This window comes from Musa acuminata, chromosome BXJ2-2 (assembly GCF_036884655.1).
Source record: "Musa acuminata AAA Group cultivar baxijiao chromosome BXJ2-2, Cavendish_Baxijiao_AAA, whole genome shotgun sequence".
Classification (NCBI taxonomy): domain Eukaryota; kingdom Viridiplantae; phylum Streptophyta; class Magnoliopsida; order Zingiberales; family Musaceae; genus Musa; species Musa acuminata.
Window position 1 is genome coordinate 11,544,499 of NC_088339.1, and position 13,634 is coordinate 11,558,132.

The 13,634-nt window shown below is 41.4% G+C and overlaps 3 protein-coding genes across 4 annotated transcripts; 1 reads left to right on the plus strand and 2 right to left on the minus strand.

Annotated features, from left to right (window-relative positions):
* Positions 1–3,403: 3,403 nt before the first annotated feature.
* LOC135604902 (homeobox-leucine zipper protein HOX3-like) lies at positions 3,404–5,075 on the plus strand. Of its 2 annotated transcripts, none has more exons than XM_065094550.1 (4): positions 3,404–3,545; positions 3,647–3,840; positions 3,982–4,061; positions 4,327–5,075. In XM_065094550.1, the coding sequence occupies exons 1-4, from the start codon at positions 3,458–3,460 to the stop codon at positions 4,619–4,621; spliced, it is 657 nt and encodes a 218-aa protein (XP_064950622.1). In that variant the 5' UTR covers positions 3,404–3,457; the 3' UTR covers positions 4,622–5,075. The 2 variants fall into 2 exon arrangements, with proteins under 2 accessions (XP_064950622.1, XP_064950623.1); XM_065094551.1 differs by having other exon boundaries at positions 3,406–3,545; positions 3,650–3,840; positions 4,327–5,074.
* Positions 5,076–10,535: 5,460 nt separating this feature from the next.
* LOC103974018 (uncharacterized) lies at positions 10,536–13,120 on the minus strand. The gene has a single exon (XM_009388737.3). It carries the CDS (start codon positions 13,020–13,022, stop codon positions 11,883–11,885), a length of 1,140 nt encoding a protein of 379 aa, XP_009387012.2. The 5' UTR covers positions 13,023–13,120; the 3' UTR covers positions 10,536–11,882.
* On the minus strand, positions 10,917–11,765 carry LOC135604743 (uncharacterized). Its single transcript, XM_065094397.1, has one exon. The coding sequence runs from the start codon at positions 11,763–11,765 to the stop codon at positions 10,917–10,919; it is 849 nt and encodes a 282-aa protein (XP_064950469.1).
* Positions 13,121–13,634: the final 514 nt, after the last annotated feature.

The window sequence follows — 13,634 nt, forward strand, 5'->3', positions numbered from 1 at the left end:
CATCAGTTTTAAAAAATTACATTCGATGCAAAATCATATCGGAAATGTGCTTAACTTGGAGTAAGTGAATTAAGCAATTAATTCAGATAGTAATAGTAATGAAAAATAGAATGTAAATATAAACCGAGTTTATAGTGATTCGATCGTAGCGACCTACATCCACTCTCAATTCTTCTTCCGTCGAGGTCACCAGCGTTCACTAATAGTCTTCTTTAAATGAGCGAAGACCAAGTACCCTCTTACAACTCTTTCTTCTTTTCACAGATTTAGGAGACAACCTTTACAAGCCTCACACCTCTCTTAGAATGATCACAAATCTTAAGGAGGAGGAGGAGGACTTTAACACTTTTTCAAGACTTTTACAACTCAAAATCTTAAGACTTTTGTTCATTTTTTGTGATCTTTAATGTAAGAAAGAGTGGGGTATTTATAGACCCCAAATGACTTCAAAAAAAGAGTCAAAAAGTGTCTCATCTCGGGTTTTTGGGATACTAACGATACCACCTCTAGTACTGGGCGGTACCACCGCTAGAATTGGGTGGTACCATCGCTAATACTAGGTAGTACCACCACTTGCTCCCTTGACAACTAGCGGTATTACCGCTAGTTTAAGCGATGCAATTGTTTGATAGAGCCTCAGAGATTGGGCTCTGATAGTACCACCGCTTGACAATATTAACTACTGGCAGTACCACCACCAGTACTGAGCGATTTCACTGCTAGTCTTTAGCCTTTAGCGATTTCACCGCCATACTTAGTGGTGCCACTGCTAGTCTCTACTACAAGTCATGGAATGGGCTAACCAGCAGGCCCAATTCAGTTCTAATTAGGGCCTAATTGGCCCCTAATTGAGTTAGTAGGGTTATACTCAAACCTAACTCAAATTAAGACCTAACTATGACGATTAAGACTTAAACAATTACAAATCAAAAAGCTAAGTTGTCCAACACATCATTTGTTCATTCGAACACCCGATGAACTTCCGATGTATCGTTTGAACCTTTAGTGTATCGCTCAATCTATCGACATGTTGACTCCCGCAACATCCGATCTTGGCACAATGTCCGATTCTTCTGACCCGATGCTCACTTTCTGATTCCAACCCAACATCTGATTCTTCTACTTTAATTGTTTTGTCTTTTCATGATCGTAGTTTGTTCTGCAATACTTTTCTGAAAATATGGATTAGACCATAAACTCATCAATTGATTTCATCATCAAAATATGAGATTCAACAAAAATTTATCTCATAAACGATTTGCCAAATAACAAAAATGGAAAGAAATTGCTTGGTTGAGCCTGTTTGGATGTGTTCTTGGAAAACTATTCTCAAGAAATAAGAAATATAAATATTCTTCATAATGGAATAATAGATTACACAATATTTGGATCTGTGTGGATTCTTTTTCATTGACTAATATTCTCCTAGTCATTCCAATGCCTAAATAATTTGTGCAATTAGTGTTTAACTATTAAGATCATATCATCAATTTAGAGTTGATAATAGAGTATCCGTTTAATTGCTAGGTATACTAGAATTTAAGACATGTTCCTCCGAATTTACTAGACCATGCATCTATTATTAATATTAATAAACTTTTTGATAAAAATAATAAAAAAAATAAGATAACTATATCATCTTTTTTGTGCATCGAAATCATTATAAGCATGGGAAACCTAACCCTTTGTAAGTGTACCTAAAGATGCATAGATGTGACATTGGACTAGTAATGTCAATTTGCTGAACCTCTCCACTTCTCAATCAAAATCAAAATGTGAGGCCTTGTTATTAATTTTATATGAGTGTGTTAAGATGGAGGAACAATAACACCAACAATGTCATGCCCACATCGGGGAGAGAGCAACGCACAAGCACACATTCCAATCGCCAAGACATGACAAGTGATATGATTTGATGAGTACTTGAAATGACAAAACACCCGCAAAACCCATTGTGAGTTCCATAGCAAATAGTTGATTAGTACCCATGTGAGCCAACACAACCAGTGATCCATCAAACACAATGAAGGATGAAATCAAGATGACATTAGAAAGTTGGAATGAGCAAATGTTTAATTTCTTTCGTAGCCCGCCCTTGTTATATTTTTAGATGAAATAATATTTTCTTTTATTGTTTGTATTTTGTCATAGTAAAGGAAATATTGCATTAATGAAAATGATATGAGATTAATATTTTTTCTATGAATATCTTATATATATAATTTAAATACCATCAAAGTTCAATTCATTGTTTCTAACATTACGGTCAATATAATATTTACAAATTATTTTTTTGGATGATTTTCTTTTAAAAACTTTTTTAGATTTTTTGAAATTTATTCTTGTTTTCATTCTTTTCAAATATTTTTATTTTCTATAATTTCGTAAATACCTCTTGTTACCGTTTAGTACTTTCACTCTATCATTTTTGTCTCATCGTGAGGTCTCGTGTTTTCGTTGCCATGTTGATCGTCTCTTTCACAATGTTACCTCCATCCCATGGTAGTAGCATGAAAAACCCTCACATCACCCTTTATCTACTCAATTTTACATTTGCATCGTGAAAAAAAGGAAGAGAGAGAATTTAAGATTAGTCCTTAGGATATTTATGATATTATAAGAAATATGAGGTACCATCTCAGAAAAATAAAAACTAGATTACCTTAAAAAAAATCAAAAAAATTTCAAGGAAACCAACTTTATTTTTTTATTATTTTATAAATTATAATTTTTAAATAAATAGGATATCTCTCTCATAATTAAGTTATGGGTTCTAAAATATTATAAAAGAGATGGATAGGGTTGAACAAAGGTCTTGATGGGATAAGAAGAATAATAAAAAATATTTTTTATTTTAATTTTAAATATTATTGTATTTAGATATCTAAATTAATTTTGTTTTTAAAAATTCAGACGGTCTAATTAGTGAATCTAATTCAGACGGCCGAATCGTCGATTTATTTGATCGATTGGGATCAAAATTTATAATGATATTACTTTTAAAACCTTAAATTGAAGGGGGGGGTGGAACACGCAATGCCTGAAGGATTTGGGTTCTCTCTCTCTCTCTCTCTCTGTGTGCCTGTAGGTTGATTCACGAGAAAGAGAAAAAAAAAAAAAAAAATCTGTCTCCTTATCCAATGATTACGGCAGCCAACCTTCGACCCGACAAGCCGACTCGGCAACCCCGGAAGCGGAGACCTGCCAGCTATTCTCGTTGATGTCCCTGACACGTGTCAATCACCTCGCCCCTTACTTCCCAATTTGACGTGACCACCTCGAGTCAAATCCCCCCGCCCGTCTCCCGACCCCCACCTCGTGTTCCAATCCCCTCTGTCCTCGCATTTACCATCCCCCCTCCCTCTTCGTCTTTCGTTCTCTAAAGCCTCCCTCTCTTTTATTTGCCACACCTTATCCTCTTCTACTTCATTTTCTCCTCTTCTGTTTTGGTTGGCTGATGGGGAGTCTGAAGAGGAGCCCATCCGAGCTGGACCTCACCATTGGTGTCCCTGGTTCGAGCTCTTCTTATTCACCAGTTTGGTCTGGTAGGCTCGTCTTCTGTTCATCTCTCTCCTCCCTAGCTATGGATGCTCCATTTTTCACTGTCTTTCATCTTCTCTCTTGGATGTCTTGGGTCCATATATAGCAGGAGGTGGTGGCAACATGAGGGACCTGGACATAAACCAGCCAGCTTATGGCGGAGAGGAGGAGTACCCCATGGGAAGCATAGAAGAAGAGGAAGAGGAGGGCGGGACTCCCAGGCCCAAGAAGCTCCGGCTCTCCAAGGAGCAGTCGAGGCTACTGGAAGAGAGCTTTAGGCAGCATCACACCTTGAACCCTGTAGGTCCAACTCTCTGCTTGGTGTAGTAATTGAAAAGCTGTTTGTTGTCCTCCAGTAGCATAAAGCTTTGTAATAAATGCGCATTTTTGTTGGCATTTGTTGGGGTGAAATAATGACGATGAAAATGAACGAAACGGCAGAAGCAGAAGGAAGCGTTGGCGATGAAGCTGAAACTGAGGCCCCGCCAGGTGGAGGTGTGGTTTCAGAACCGCAGGGCCAGGTGAGCGATGATTAATGCTCCTTGTCTTCTTTCCTTTCGTCTCCTTCACTGACCACAAGAGTCCTCGTCGTTGCTGCTTTGACTTGGGAGTTAATGGTCTCATTTACGGCTCGTTTGCTTCGTCACGTTGAAGAAGGTGAGATATCGAACAGCGAGGACACGATAAATGAGAAGTAGATGAGAGATCATGAGCCTTCTAGATGCTGTGGTTGTGGCATTACTCACTTGCAGGCTTGACATAAAAAGCTCCTGCGTTGTGGTACAGGACGAAGCTGAAGCAGACGGAGATGGAGTGCGAGTACCTGAAGCGGTGCTTCGGATCGCTGACGGAGGAGAACCGACGGCTGCAGCGGGAGGTGGAGGAGCTGCGGGCGCTGCGAGTGGCCCCACCTACCGTGCTCTCCCCCCACACCCGCCAGCCGCTGCCGGCCTCGTCCTTGACCATGTGCCCCAGGTGCGAGCGGGTGACCGCAGCGCCACACCTTGCGCCATCGTCGGCAGGGGGCCACCCGTTCCGCCGCCCCGGCGCCCTGCCGGTCGCCGGAATCGCGGATGGCTGACAAGATCGTGTGGGATAAGGTTTATACATGAGAGAAGATGGAGCAGGTGTTTTCCTTCTCAGCATGTCAACGTTGCTCGGTTTGACGTGTCTAAGATTCATGGATCAAAGATTACCTGCAGATGTATTCTACTAGTCATTCTCTCCATGTCCATTTCATGTGCTATCAGATAATGGTAGAACAGGAAGAATTCATCCCCCACTGCTTTCCTGGAAGGCATAAGACAATAATGAGTTGCTTCTACAAGAACTCATCCTGGAATGCAGCCTTTTCATCGACAAGATGTGGTGTATTGGTTGGAGCAGAAAGTCCATCTTGTGGTACACCGTGATCCCCCGTGCCTTCGGCGTCTGTGCAAAAGTATATGATTGTGGCACATACCAACTCTATTAGATTTAAATAGGTGTTGGGTTAACGCTTAGGTTTCTAGAATCATTCATCACCCAGCTAAAATTTTTATTAGAGTTAAATATATATCGGGTTTTTATTTTCTAAAAGCTTAAGCTCTTGATATTATTAGTCATACCATCCAAAATCTTAATCAAACTCTTGTTGATGGGATTATTGTATTATATTACATACGTAGAATGCAATAATAATTTGATGGATTATTGGTTTGCGTGTGTACTGTCATGGGGTGTGAATAGTCAACACCAGCTCATAATGAGCAAGCCTCTAAAAGCAAAGAAACAAAAGACAAATGACAAGTACCACCACTCCAGTCCTATCTTGCACTGATATCATTTAATTTAATGTCAAAGCTGAGCTTTTGCTTACCATTTCACACATGAGCTCAGGATGGGCATACCCATCAAACATGGACCTACACAACCTCAATATGTTGCATTTGGAAGACATCACAGCTACACCTTATAGTCTTGCATGTCAACATGTTATTGGCTTTATTTCTTTGTGATAGACTAGTCGAGCTTTCAACATTTTTTCTCTGTGGAGTTGTCCTTCATATTCCCTGAATTGGACTACATAGATTGTAGATATTTCACTGGTTTTACAGATATATTTGGTTGAACTAAGGATGGAACTATTGCCATATAGCGGAAAGAGTGAGGGAAATAGCATAATTGCATTAGAAAATCTAAATGTTGAATAAATTCCTTTAACACATTATTATTTAATCATCCAAACATAGAGGACAAGTGTTGATGAAAAGGTTCTCTATTGGGTGATAACTCATAACCTTCCCGATCAACTAAAAAAGGACTCAATATCAAGATCAGACCGAATGAGATGATTTATTCATCAGTTTGTTGAATCTGAATTACCAACAAAGATCTTCAATATATCAATTTTACCCATATAGAGAAGCAACCTTACCAAGCTCTCGTCAAACCCAAATTACATTTATATTTATATACAAATCTTATTTCTAAGAGTCGAATCATGATATCTTACATAACTCTCCCCATCAATTTTGGACCAGAAATGCTGAGCATAAAAGTCTCAGTTCCTCGGAAAATTAAAGCAAGCCTTCCTACATCGTCTCTTGCAATTAAAGCTCCAATTTAGCAAAAACAAAAGAAAAGATAGAAGCATAGAGATAACATCAGCAACATAAGTTTCTTTTTGGTGACAGGGATCATCACTTGACTTTGAGTCTTGGGTCAGGTTTGGACTAGGTTACTACGAGTCGAGTCAGTCGCAACCGATTGGGTCAGATGATCAAATGTAGCAAGACTTATACATCATCATCATCATCATCAAACATTTAAATGCTTCCCATCGGTTAACAGCGGCGTCATGCTTGCAATGAACAAGTTCCTCGTACTGTCATTGACAAGGCCCACCTGGTCAGCAGTTTGAAGTCCTGGGGACAACATCAGCTGATGCGAAATGGAAGTTGCACAAAAACCTTAGTCCTGGCAATTGTTGAATTGTGCGCTATGATATTATTCAATTTGTACCATAAAGTGGAATACAGGATCACAAACTTCAACAGTTGGCCACAGAGATACAGACCCAGGTGTGATCTCAACATCTTATCCTACAATTGCACCTTGCATTTTCTAATGATGTGAACCGAAATTTTGTTGATCCAAGGATTTCTGTGTATATTCTGCAATTCTTCAGGTCAAAATCAAAGACCTTTTAGAATAACATCGCCACAAAGGAAAATCTGGCAAAACCTTGTGAAAAAGAGGGTGGGAATGATAATCTAAATAGCCAATGGTAATAACTTGAGCAAATGTGTCAAAATTATCAAATGCTGCTACGTTTTGCTGTATAACTACACAAAAACCTTTAGCCCCAAGAACAATGAAATTCCAATATGTTCTCAACAAAGTATCCCGGAGAATGTTCTGGCAAAGTTCACTTACACAGTCTCAGCATGCCAATCGATCTCTCCCAGCAATAAAACCAATATCATGGCAGTTATCCTGATGATATATTTTCTCTATTGTAGCTACCTTGTCTAGAACACTCCTAAAGATTAAATACAAAACATTTTTTTCATTCTCTACATGAAATGAAGATAGACCTTATTCGCCCATGTTCTATGACCATAATTAATCAATCAAGTGATTTTCAATGGTTCCAAAAGCAAACCTATCACTCACAAGTTACTAATGTAAGCATAAATATCAATGATGTTTGTAGTAATAACTGACATGAATTTGATTGAATGGGATGAAATCGAAACTTGTTTTCTGTTTTGTTCTTAGGTATCAAATCATAGTTGACTCCCATGGGTTGATCTGTAAAACACTTTCTAAGATGCTCCTCAGCACATCATATCATCAAATTGCTTGCAAATGTTCGACTAACCATAAGGTATGTACATTAAAGTTAGCACTAAACCAATTAACATAAAACATTCATGACCAATCTCTGCTAAAAAGAAGAATGGGCATGGTGCATATATTTATACTAAAGTTTCGCCATGTACCTTATTTGAAGAAGATGATGACATCATGAGAATATAAATGAGACAAACACTTATCTAGAAATATATGTACAAATTTAAAGCACTCAATACTAGAAGTATAAACATTCATTACCTTGGATCCATTATTCAACAGAAACATTACCTAAAAAGAAGATTCCGAATTATACCTGGTTGCTAAAATGAAAAAGTGCATCTATTGTGTGAGACAACCATGTGATGCCCCAGTGCATTAAAAATTAGAAGAAATATTCAAAAGAGGATTTATTGGTCAAATAATTGAGAAAGTGGGGGACATATACCAATAGTTAGTGTGACAGAAATATGCTAAGATGAGTGCATCTGATGATAGATGGGAGTAACATCAATTCATGGGAAAGTAAAAGTGATATAATGTAGTTAGGACATGCCAAAAAGATACCAGTAAATGCATCAGTAAGGCAAATCAACCAAGGTTAAATGTGCTGAGACTGGAAGAGACCCAAAGAAGACTAGGTTACAATTGTACAGAGACAATATGATGGGCTTTAGTTATTCTGTCAGTTGTAACATTATCCTCCATAGACCTCAATGGTCGAAAAGGCCAATGTTGCCAAACAAATAGTTCAAAAAAAATGTAGCACTTTGTGTCTATGTTGTTCTCATGCTTTTGCTCCAATGCAGTGTCGTCAAAGGCACTAGTAGTGATTTAAATAGGCGCTCGAGCGCTCGCCTAAATGCTCGGGCAAGGCGAGGCTCGAGTGCCTCGTGTGTGGACCAGGCGATGCGCTTCACTGAGGCACTACTTGGGCACTCGCCCGAACCCAAGCATTAGGCACTTCGGGCAAGTGCCCGGTTCAATCAAGCGAACCGAACCGATTTAAGTATGGTTCGGTTCGTAATTTCTTACCTAAAAAGCCACGCTTCACACCCACGCGACCTCAAGGAACCCAAGCATTGCTTCTGCCTCCGCCGCCGATGCTTTCGACCGCTGCCTCTGCCACAAACGCAATGGACCAAGTCTTCCTCTGTTGTCGACGGACGAGTCCGATGACCCTCGTAGCTTTCTTTCGCTATCGCTTCCACTATCGAGGGAGAGAACCGCAAGTTCCTCCATCGACGAATGCCCTCTGGAGCTTCCATCGTTACCACTGCTACTGTCGGTAGCTTTATCCGCTGTCACTGCTACTATCTGCAGCTTCCCTCGCTGTCGCTGCTATTGTCCGCAACTTTAGTCGCTTTCATTGCTATTGTCCACAACTTCCGCTACTATCGTTCGCAACGCTGCCGCAACTATCTTAAACTGATCCTCCATCATTGCTGCTATCTCCCTCTATTACTGTTAATATTTTGTTCTCCCACCTCTAACTTTAATAAACTGTTAACAATATATTTTTAATTTAATATCATATTTTTATTTAAATAGTTATATTTTTAATTATATTATATGTTTTATATTTTAATATTTTAGAGAATATTTTTTTCCTCATATAACTTAAGTAATATATTGTTAACAGTATATTTTTAATTTAATATCATATTTTTATTTAAATAATTATATTTTTAATTATATTATATTTTTTTATATTTTTATATTTCAGAGTGCCTCGCTTCGCTCGGGTGAGTGCCTAATGCTTCAGGCATTTTAAGACCTTGGTGCCTTTTGACACCTAGCGCTTTTTAAACAACTGGACACTAGACACCAAAAGATGCTCAAGTGTCTTTTGAGAACACTGCTATGGTGGAGAGATAATCTACTTGTCCTTGTTAATGATGTAGTGAAGTTTATATTTCATTGCCTACATGAGATGGATTAGTCTGAAAAGTATGTGTTGATACTATAATGGCATTCTGTACGATTAATTGATCAAGCTACCATGTTTTTCTTTTATAATGTATGTCCCAAAACCCTTCTGTCCTATTCTAGTGCCCATATGAATATTGACTTGGGTTAATCCAAGTACCATAAGACCCTATTTTTGTTTTCTGGTTATAAGCCAAATTAATCCATCTGCAAGCATAGCAGCACAAAGAAAGAAATAAGCCAAATTAAATATGACATCAAGATTAGTCACAGTTCACCTAATAATGTGGATTCAAAAAATATAACTAAAAACCAGATACATGCTTCAATATTTGAAGGAAGAATTTAGTGCCTCCTCATATGCCACAGAGTATCCATAAACACAATGTAGGCTTCTATAATGATAAGAAGTTTTGGTTGGACCAAAATTTAAAGTCAGTGAAACCAATATAAAGTGCCTACATAAAGGTCCCTTATGAGGACACAATATAACCCATAAGAATGAAAACAGTCTTTTTTAATATTTAAATATAAGGTTACGTACATTGATCCTCCCCAGTCCCCGCATTGGCGAGAGCCTCGTGCAGTAGGTACGCCCTCTTTAATATATTCCCTAAGAAAGACATGATATGAGTACAATTCAAAAAATAATAATAAATGCAAGCACCAAGCAAGTACATAATAGTAACGAGGATCACATCACAGCTGAAATCAAGATATCCACAGCAAGGTAATAAAGATCAAATGGAGAAATATATTTATAAGCAAGAGCCAAAGTGCCAAACTAACAAAATATGGAGGTGGTACCTTACAAACATGTACCATTGTGCCCAGGGCATGCATGACATGAACAATCCACACCATCATATGATGACCCTAGAGGGGCAATGACACATGACCATGCATGCTACTTTATGCCTTGCCACAACCATATAAGACAAAGAAACAGAAGTACTTGAAATACCTGAAATTGCAGAGTAGATGGATCATGCTGTTCTTTGATTTGTACATGACAAGTTGTTAAATTACTTAAACGACAATCTGCAACATCAAAATGCAAATTGATACAAGTTAAAATATTGTAAAGAATTCTTACAGGACAAGTACCTAACTGGGAGGAATCAACAAGATGACACTTGAGAAAATAAGCATCTGAATGACAGGAAACTTAGGATAAAGAAAAACTGAGGGTGCATCCTAGGTACCTTTGGCATCATCACACATGTGAATGATTAAATAACCAGTAGATCAAATATTAAAAAATTGCCAAATTTATCTCCAGGATAGTGTTTCCATCGCAAATGGAGAAAATGTTCCTACTAAAAAAACAATCAATAAGTCTTGCTAAACTCATAATTAGAATGATTCAAAGATAAGATAGCACATATAGCACAATCAACCACTATCAGATATCCACAGGGAAAAAAAAGGAAAGCTAGATGACAGGCAAATGTGTGTTTAACGAACATGGGAACTGCAGCGAATATCCACCTAAGACCTATTCCTGATAATAGAATGGTGGGCCCAGAACTTCTCTTTAGTGTACAGAATTTACAAGTTGCTTCCTTTCCTTCCATCTCTAATAAGGGAAAAATAAGCACAGCCTTGCTTCACACCATTCCTCCATGCCTAAAACCACCTTCTCCAGAATCTGTACCAGGATCTAAGCCACTTGGTGAGTCATACCACTTGGTATTGTCGGCATAAAAACCATCCACGTGCATCCCTACCAGACTTGAATCTGTCAAGGGTTTTATTAGTTTAGATTCCTCATCCTCACCACAAAGAATGCTCTTCTCATCAAAATCACTGCAGTGTTCTTTCAATATCCACTTATCAGGCTTCAAGCTATCCCTCATAAGCATCTTCCTATCCTGACAGTCTGCGGTCATCCTCTCCCATGGCACGATGGCTCCAAGATCTGAACCAAAATCTGGATCCTCCTCTTCAATCATCTCAGCCTCCTTACTAAATATCCTATCATGTCTATCAAGATGATGATCGTCGTTATTTCCCCATTGTGCGACCTCACCATCACCTACCAATGTTTCCTCTGAGTGATGCACTCCCCCACCCAACCTCCTCAATTTGAGCAAGATATCAGACAGTTCACGTGACAATGATCGCAGCATCTCTGGGCTCATTTTAGTAATTCTTCCTTCCAATATACCAACCTCGACCCTGAGTTCTTGGACCTGTTGCAGAACCATGTGATGTGAATCCCCTCTGTCATCCTTCCCCATAAGGCTAACAAATGACTCAGGCTCCATATCTTCCCTAACCCCATAAACCTCTGGATCGATATCAAAAGCCCCCTTGTTCCCAATTACTCGGTGGATGATCCTAGCATTCCCATCAAGCGGACCAGGCTCGTGCCCAGAATGAACTGCATATAGCTTGAACATGGCAGTGCCCTCCTCCTGGTACACAAAAGTCTTGTCCTTTTCATTGTAGTTCATTATGGGCACAATCGCCCTTATGCGAAACCCACATCCACAACGCTTAGACTGGTAAGGTTCCCTCTTCAAAACCCTAGCTTTCTTAGCTGAAGCACTGGCAGACGTCGGCTCCCCAGCTCAGTGGCAAGCATAATCCTTCACTTCAGCCATGAAAGGCTTGTACCTAATGTATTTCTGGCGGATGCAAAGCGCTACCTTGTGCTTGGCAGCAAGCTGCTGAAGGTGTCGCTGCACATCCTTTGCAGGCACTTCAAAGGACTCAGTGTACTCAAAACGCCGCCTTTTGGACCGTGCCAGAGCACTGCTTCCACGAGATGTCAGAGAGGTGGCAGAGGAGCAGATCGGGCAGGAAGCCACGCAAACGCGGATGAACGACTCTGGGATACCGTAGAACTTGGCACCAACCGTCCAGGACTGCTTAATCCGGTCGACAGTCTCCTTCAACCCAAGATGCCGCAGCAGGTCGGGGTCGGCATGGGCAGTGGTGACGATCTCCTCCCACTGGTCCACATGCGAGACTCGCTGCGCCGAGTTGTTTTTGAACAAGAGCGCGGGCAGGACACCATCCATGTGGGCGTGGAGCTTGTCCTGGATGCGCTTCCACGCAGTGAGGTATGCCGTGTCCTCGTTGCGGTCCTTCCAGACAGAGCGCCATGACTTCAGCACGGATCGGGGCGTGGCGCAACGAATCTCCTCCGGGGTCGCAAGCCGGCCTTCGAGGATGCAGCGCACCATCAGGGCGTGCGATTGGCGGTTAAAAGTGTAAAATTGGGAGGAGACATGAGGGCTCGGGTCGATGCGGGGCGCCGCCGGAGGGACGTCAACGGCTGACGCTTCGCCGAAAGAACAATCTGGCGGAGCGGTGGCGGCAGTCGGAAGGGGCTTCCGGTCTTCGATTAGGGATTCCTCGGCGTCGATCTCGTCCTCGTCGGGTTCCTCATCCTCGTCATCATCGCGGAGGAGGAGGGAGGAGAAGGGGGAGTGGGAGTGGGAGTGGACTAGGGTTTCGGGGGCCTGGGAGCTGGGGTCGTCGTCGTCGTCCATGAGCAGCGATTGGTGGTGGTGGTGGTGGTGGTGGTGATGGAAGGAGGAGTGGAGGAGATCGACCTCGTCATCGATGGCGGCCGCGGATGAAACGGGCGGCGGCAGGGGAGGAGGAGGATTGGGTGTTAGGGTTTGGTGGGGTAGGAGTTGAGATTTGATGATTTGGTTCATGGGAGTGATGGTGGGCGAGGGAGACGACGATGTCTTCGGCATCAAAGTCCCCTGACTTCGCCTCCTTTATCTGCTGCTTTTTCTTGGAAGCGTAGGGTTTCTTCTCGCGAGTCGAGAATCGATGGTCGCGAAGGGGACGGAGACGGCATTTATTTACTATTGCAGGGAAGGATTGGATTCGAAGAGTAGAGCGGGTCCCAAAGGGAGGAGTGCGCACTGCTGCGTAGTTCACCTCTGGGCCCCGCATCCAGAAATGTGAAGGTAGTGACGCAGCGTATGTTCTCCCACGTAACGAATGATCTATAATCGCCTCTGTTAATCCTCCTCTCTTGCCCCCGTTCCGGCACCCATTTGGACGCGTGTAGTGGCGCTGCGTATGATTTCTAATGTGGCCAGGACGCACTCGTTATCAACGTCCTCCTTCCATCTGTCGGCACGAGAGAGTGACCCACGGCCCGAGGAGTGTGCCATGAACAGCGCAGGTTCCGCACCCAGTGTGGTGGCCGGGTAACGACGCCGCGTATCGTCCCACATACCCGTTACACCTGAGATCAACACGTCTTACCTTCTCTCGTCGTCGGGTCGTCAGGGGAAAGAAGCCGACCCCACGGGGAGAAAATACGCAATGAAACGTGAGTGCCCCGCTCCCCGTAG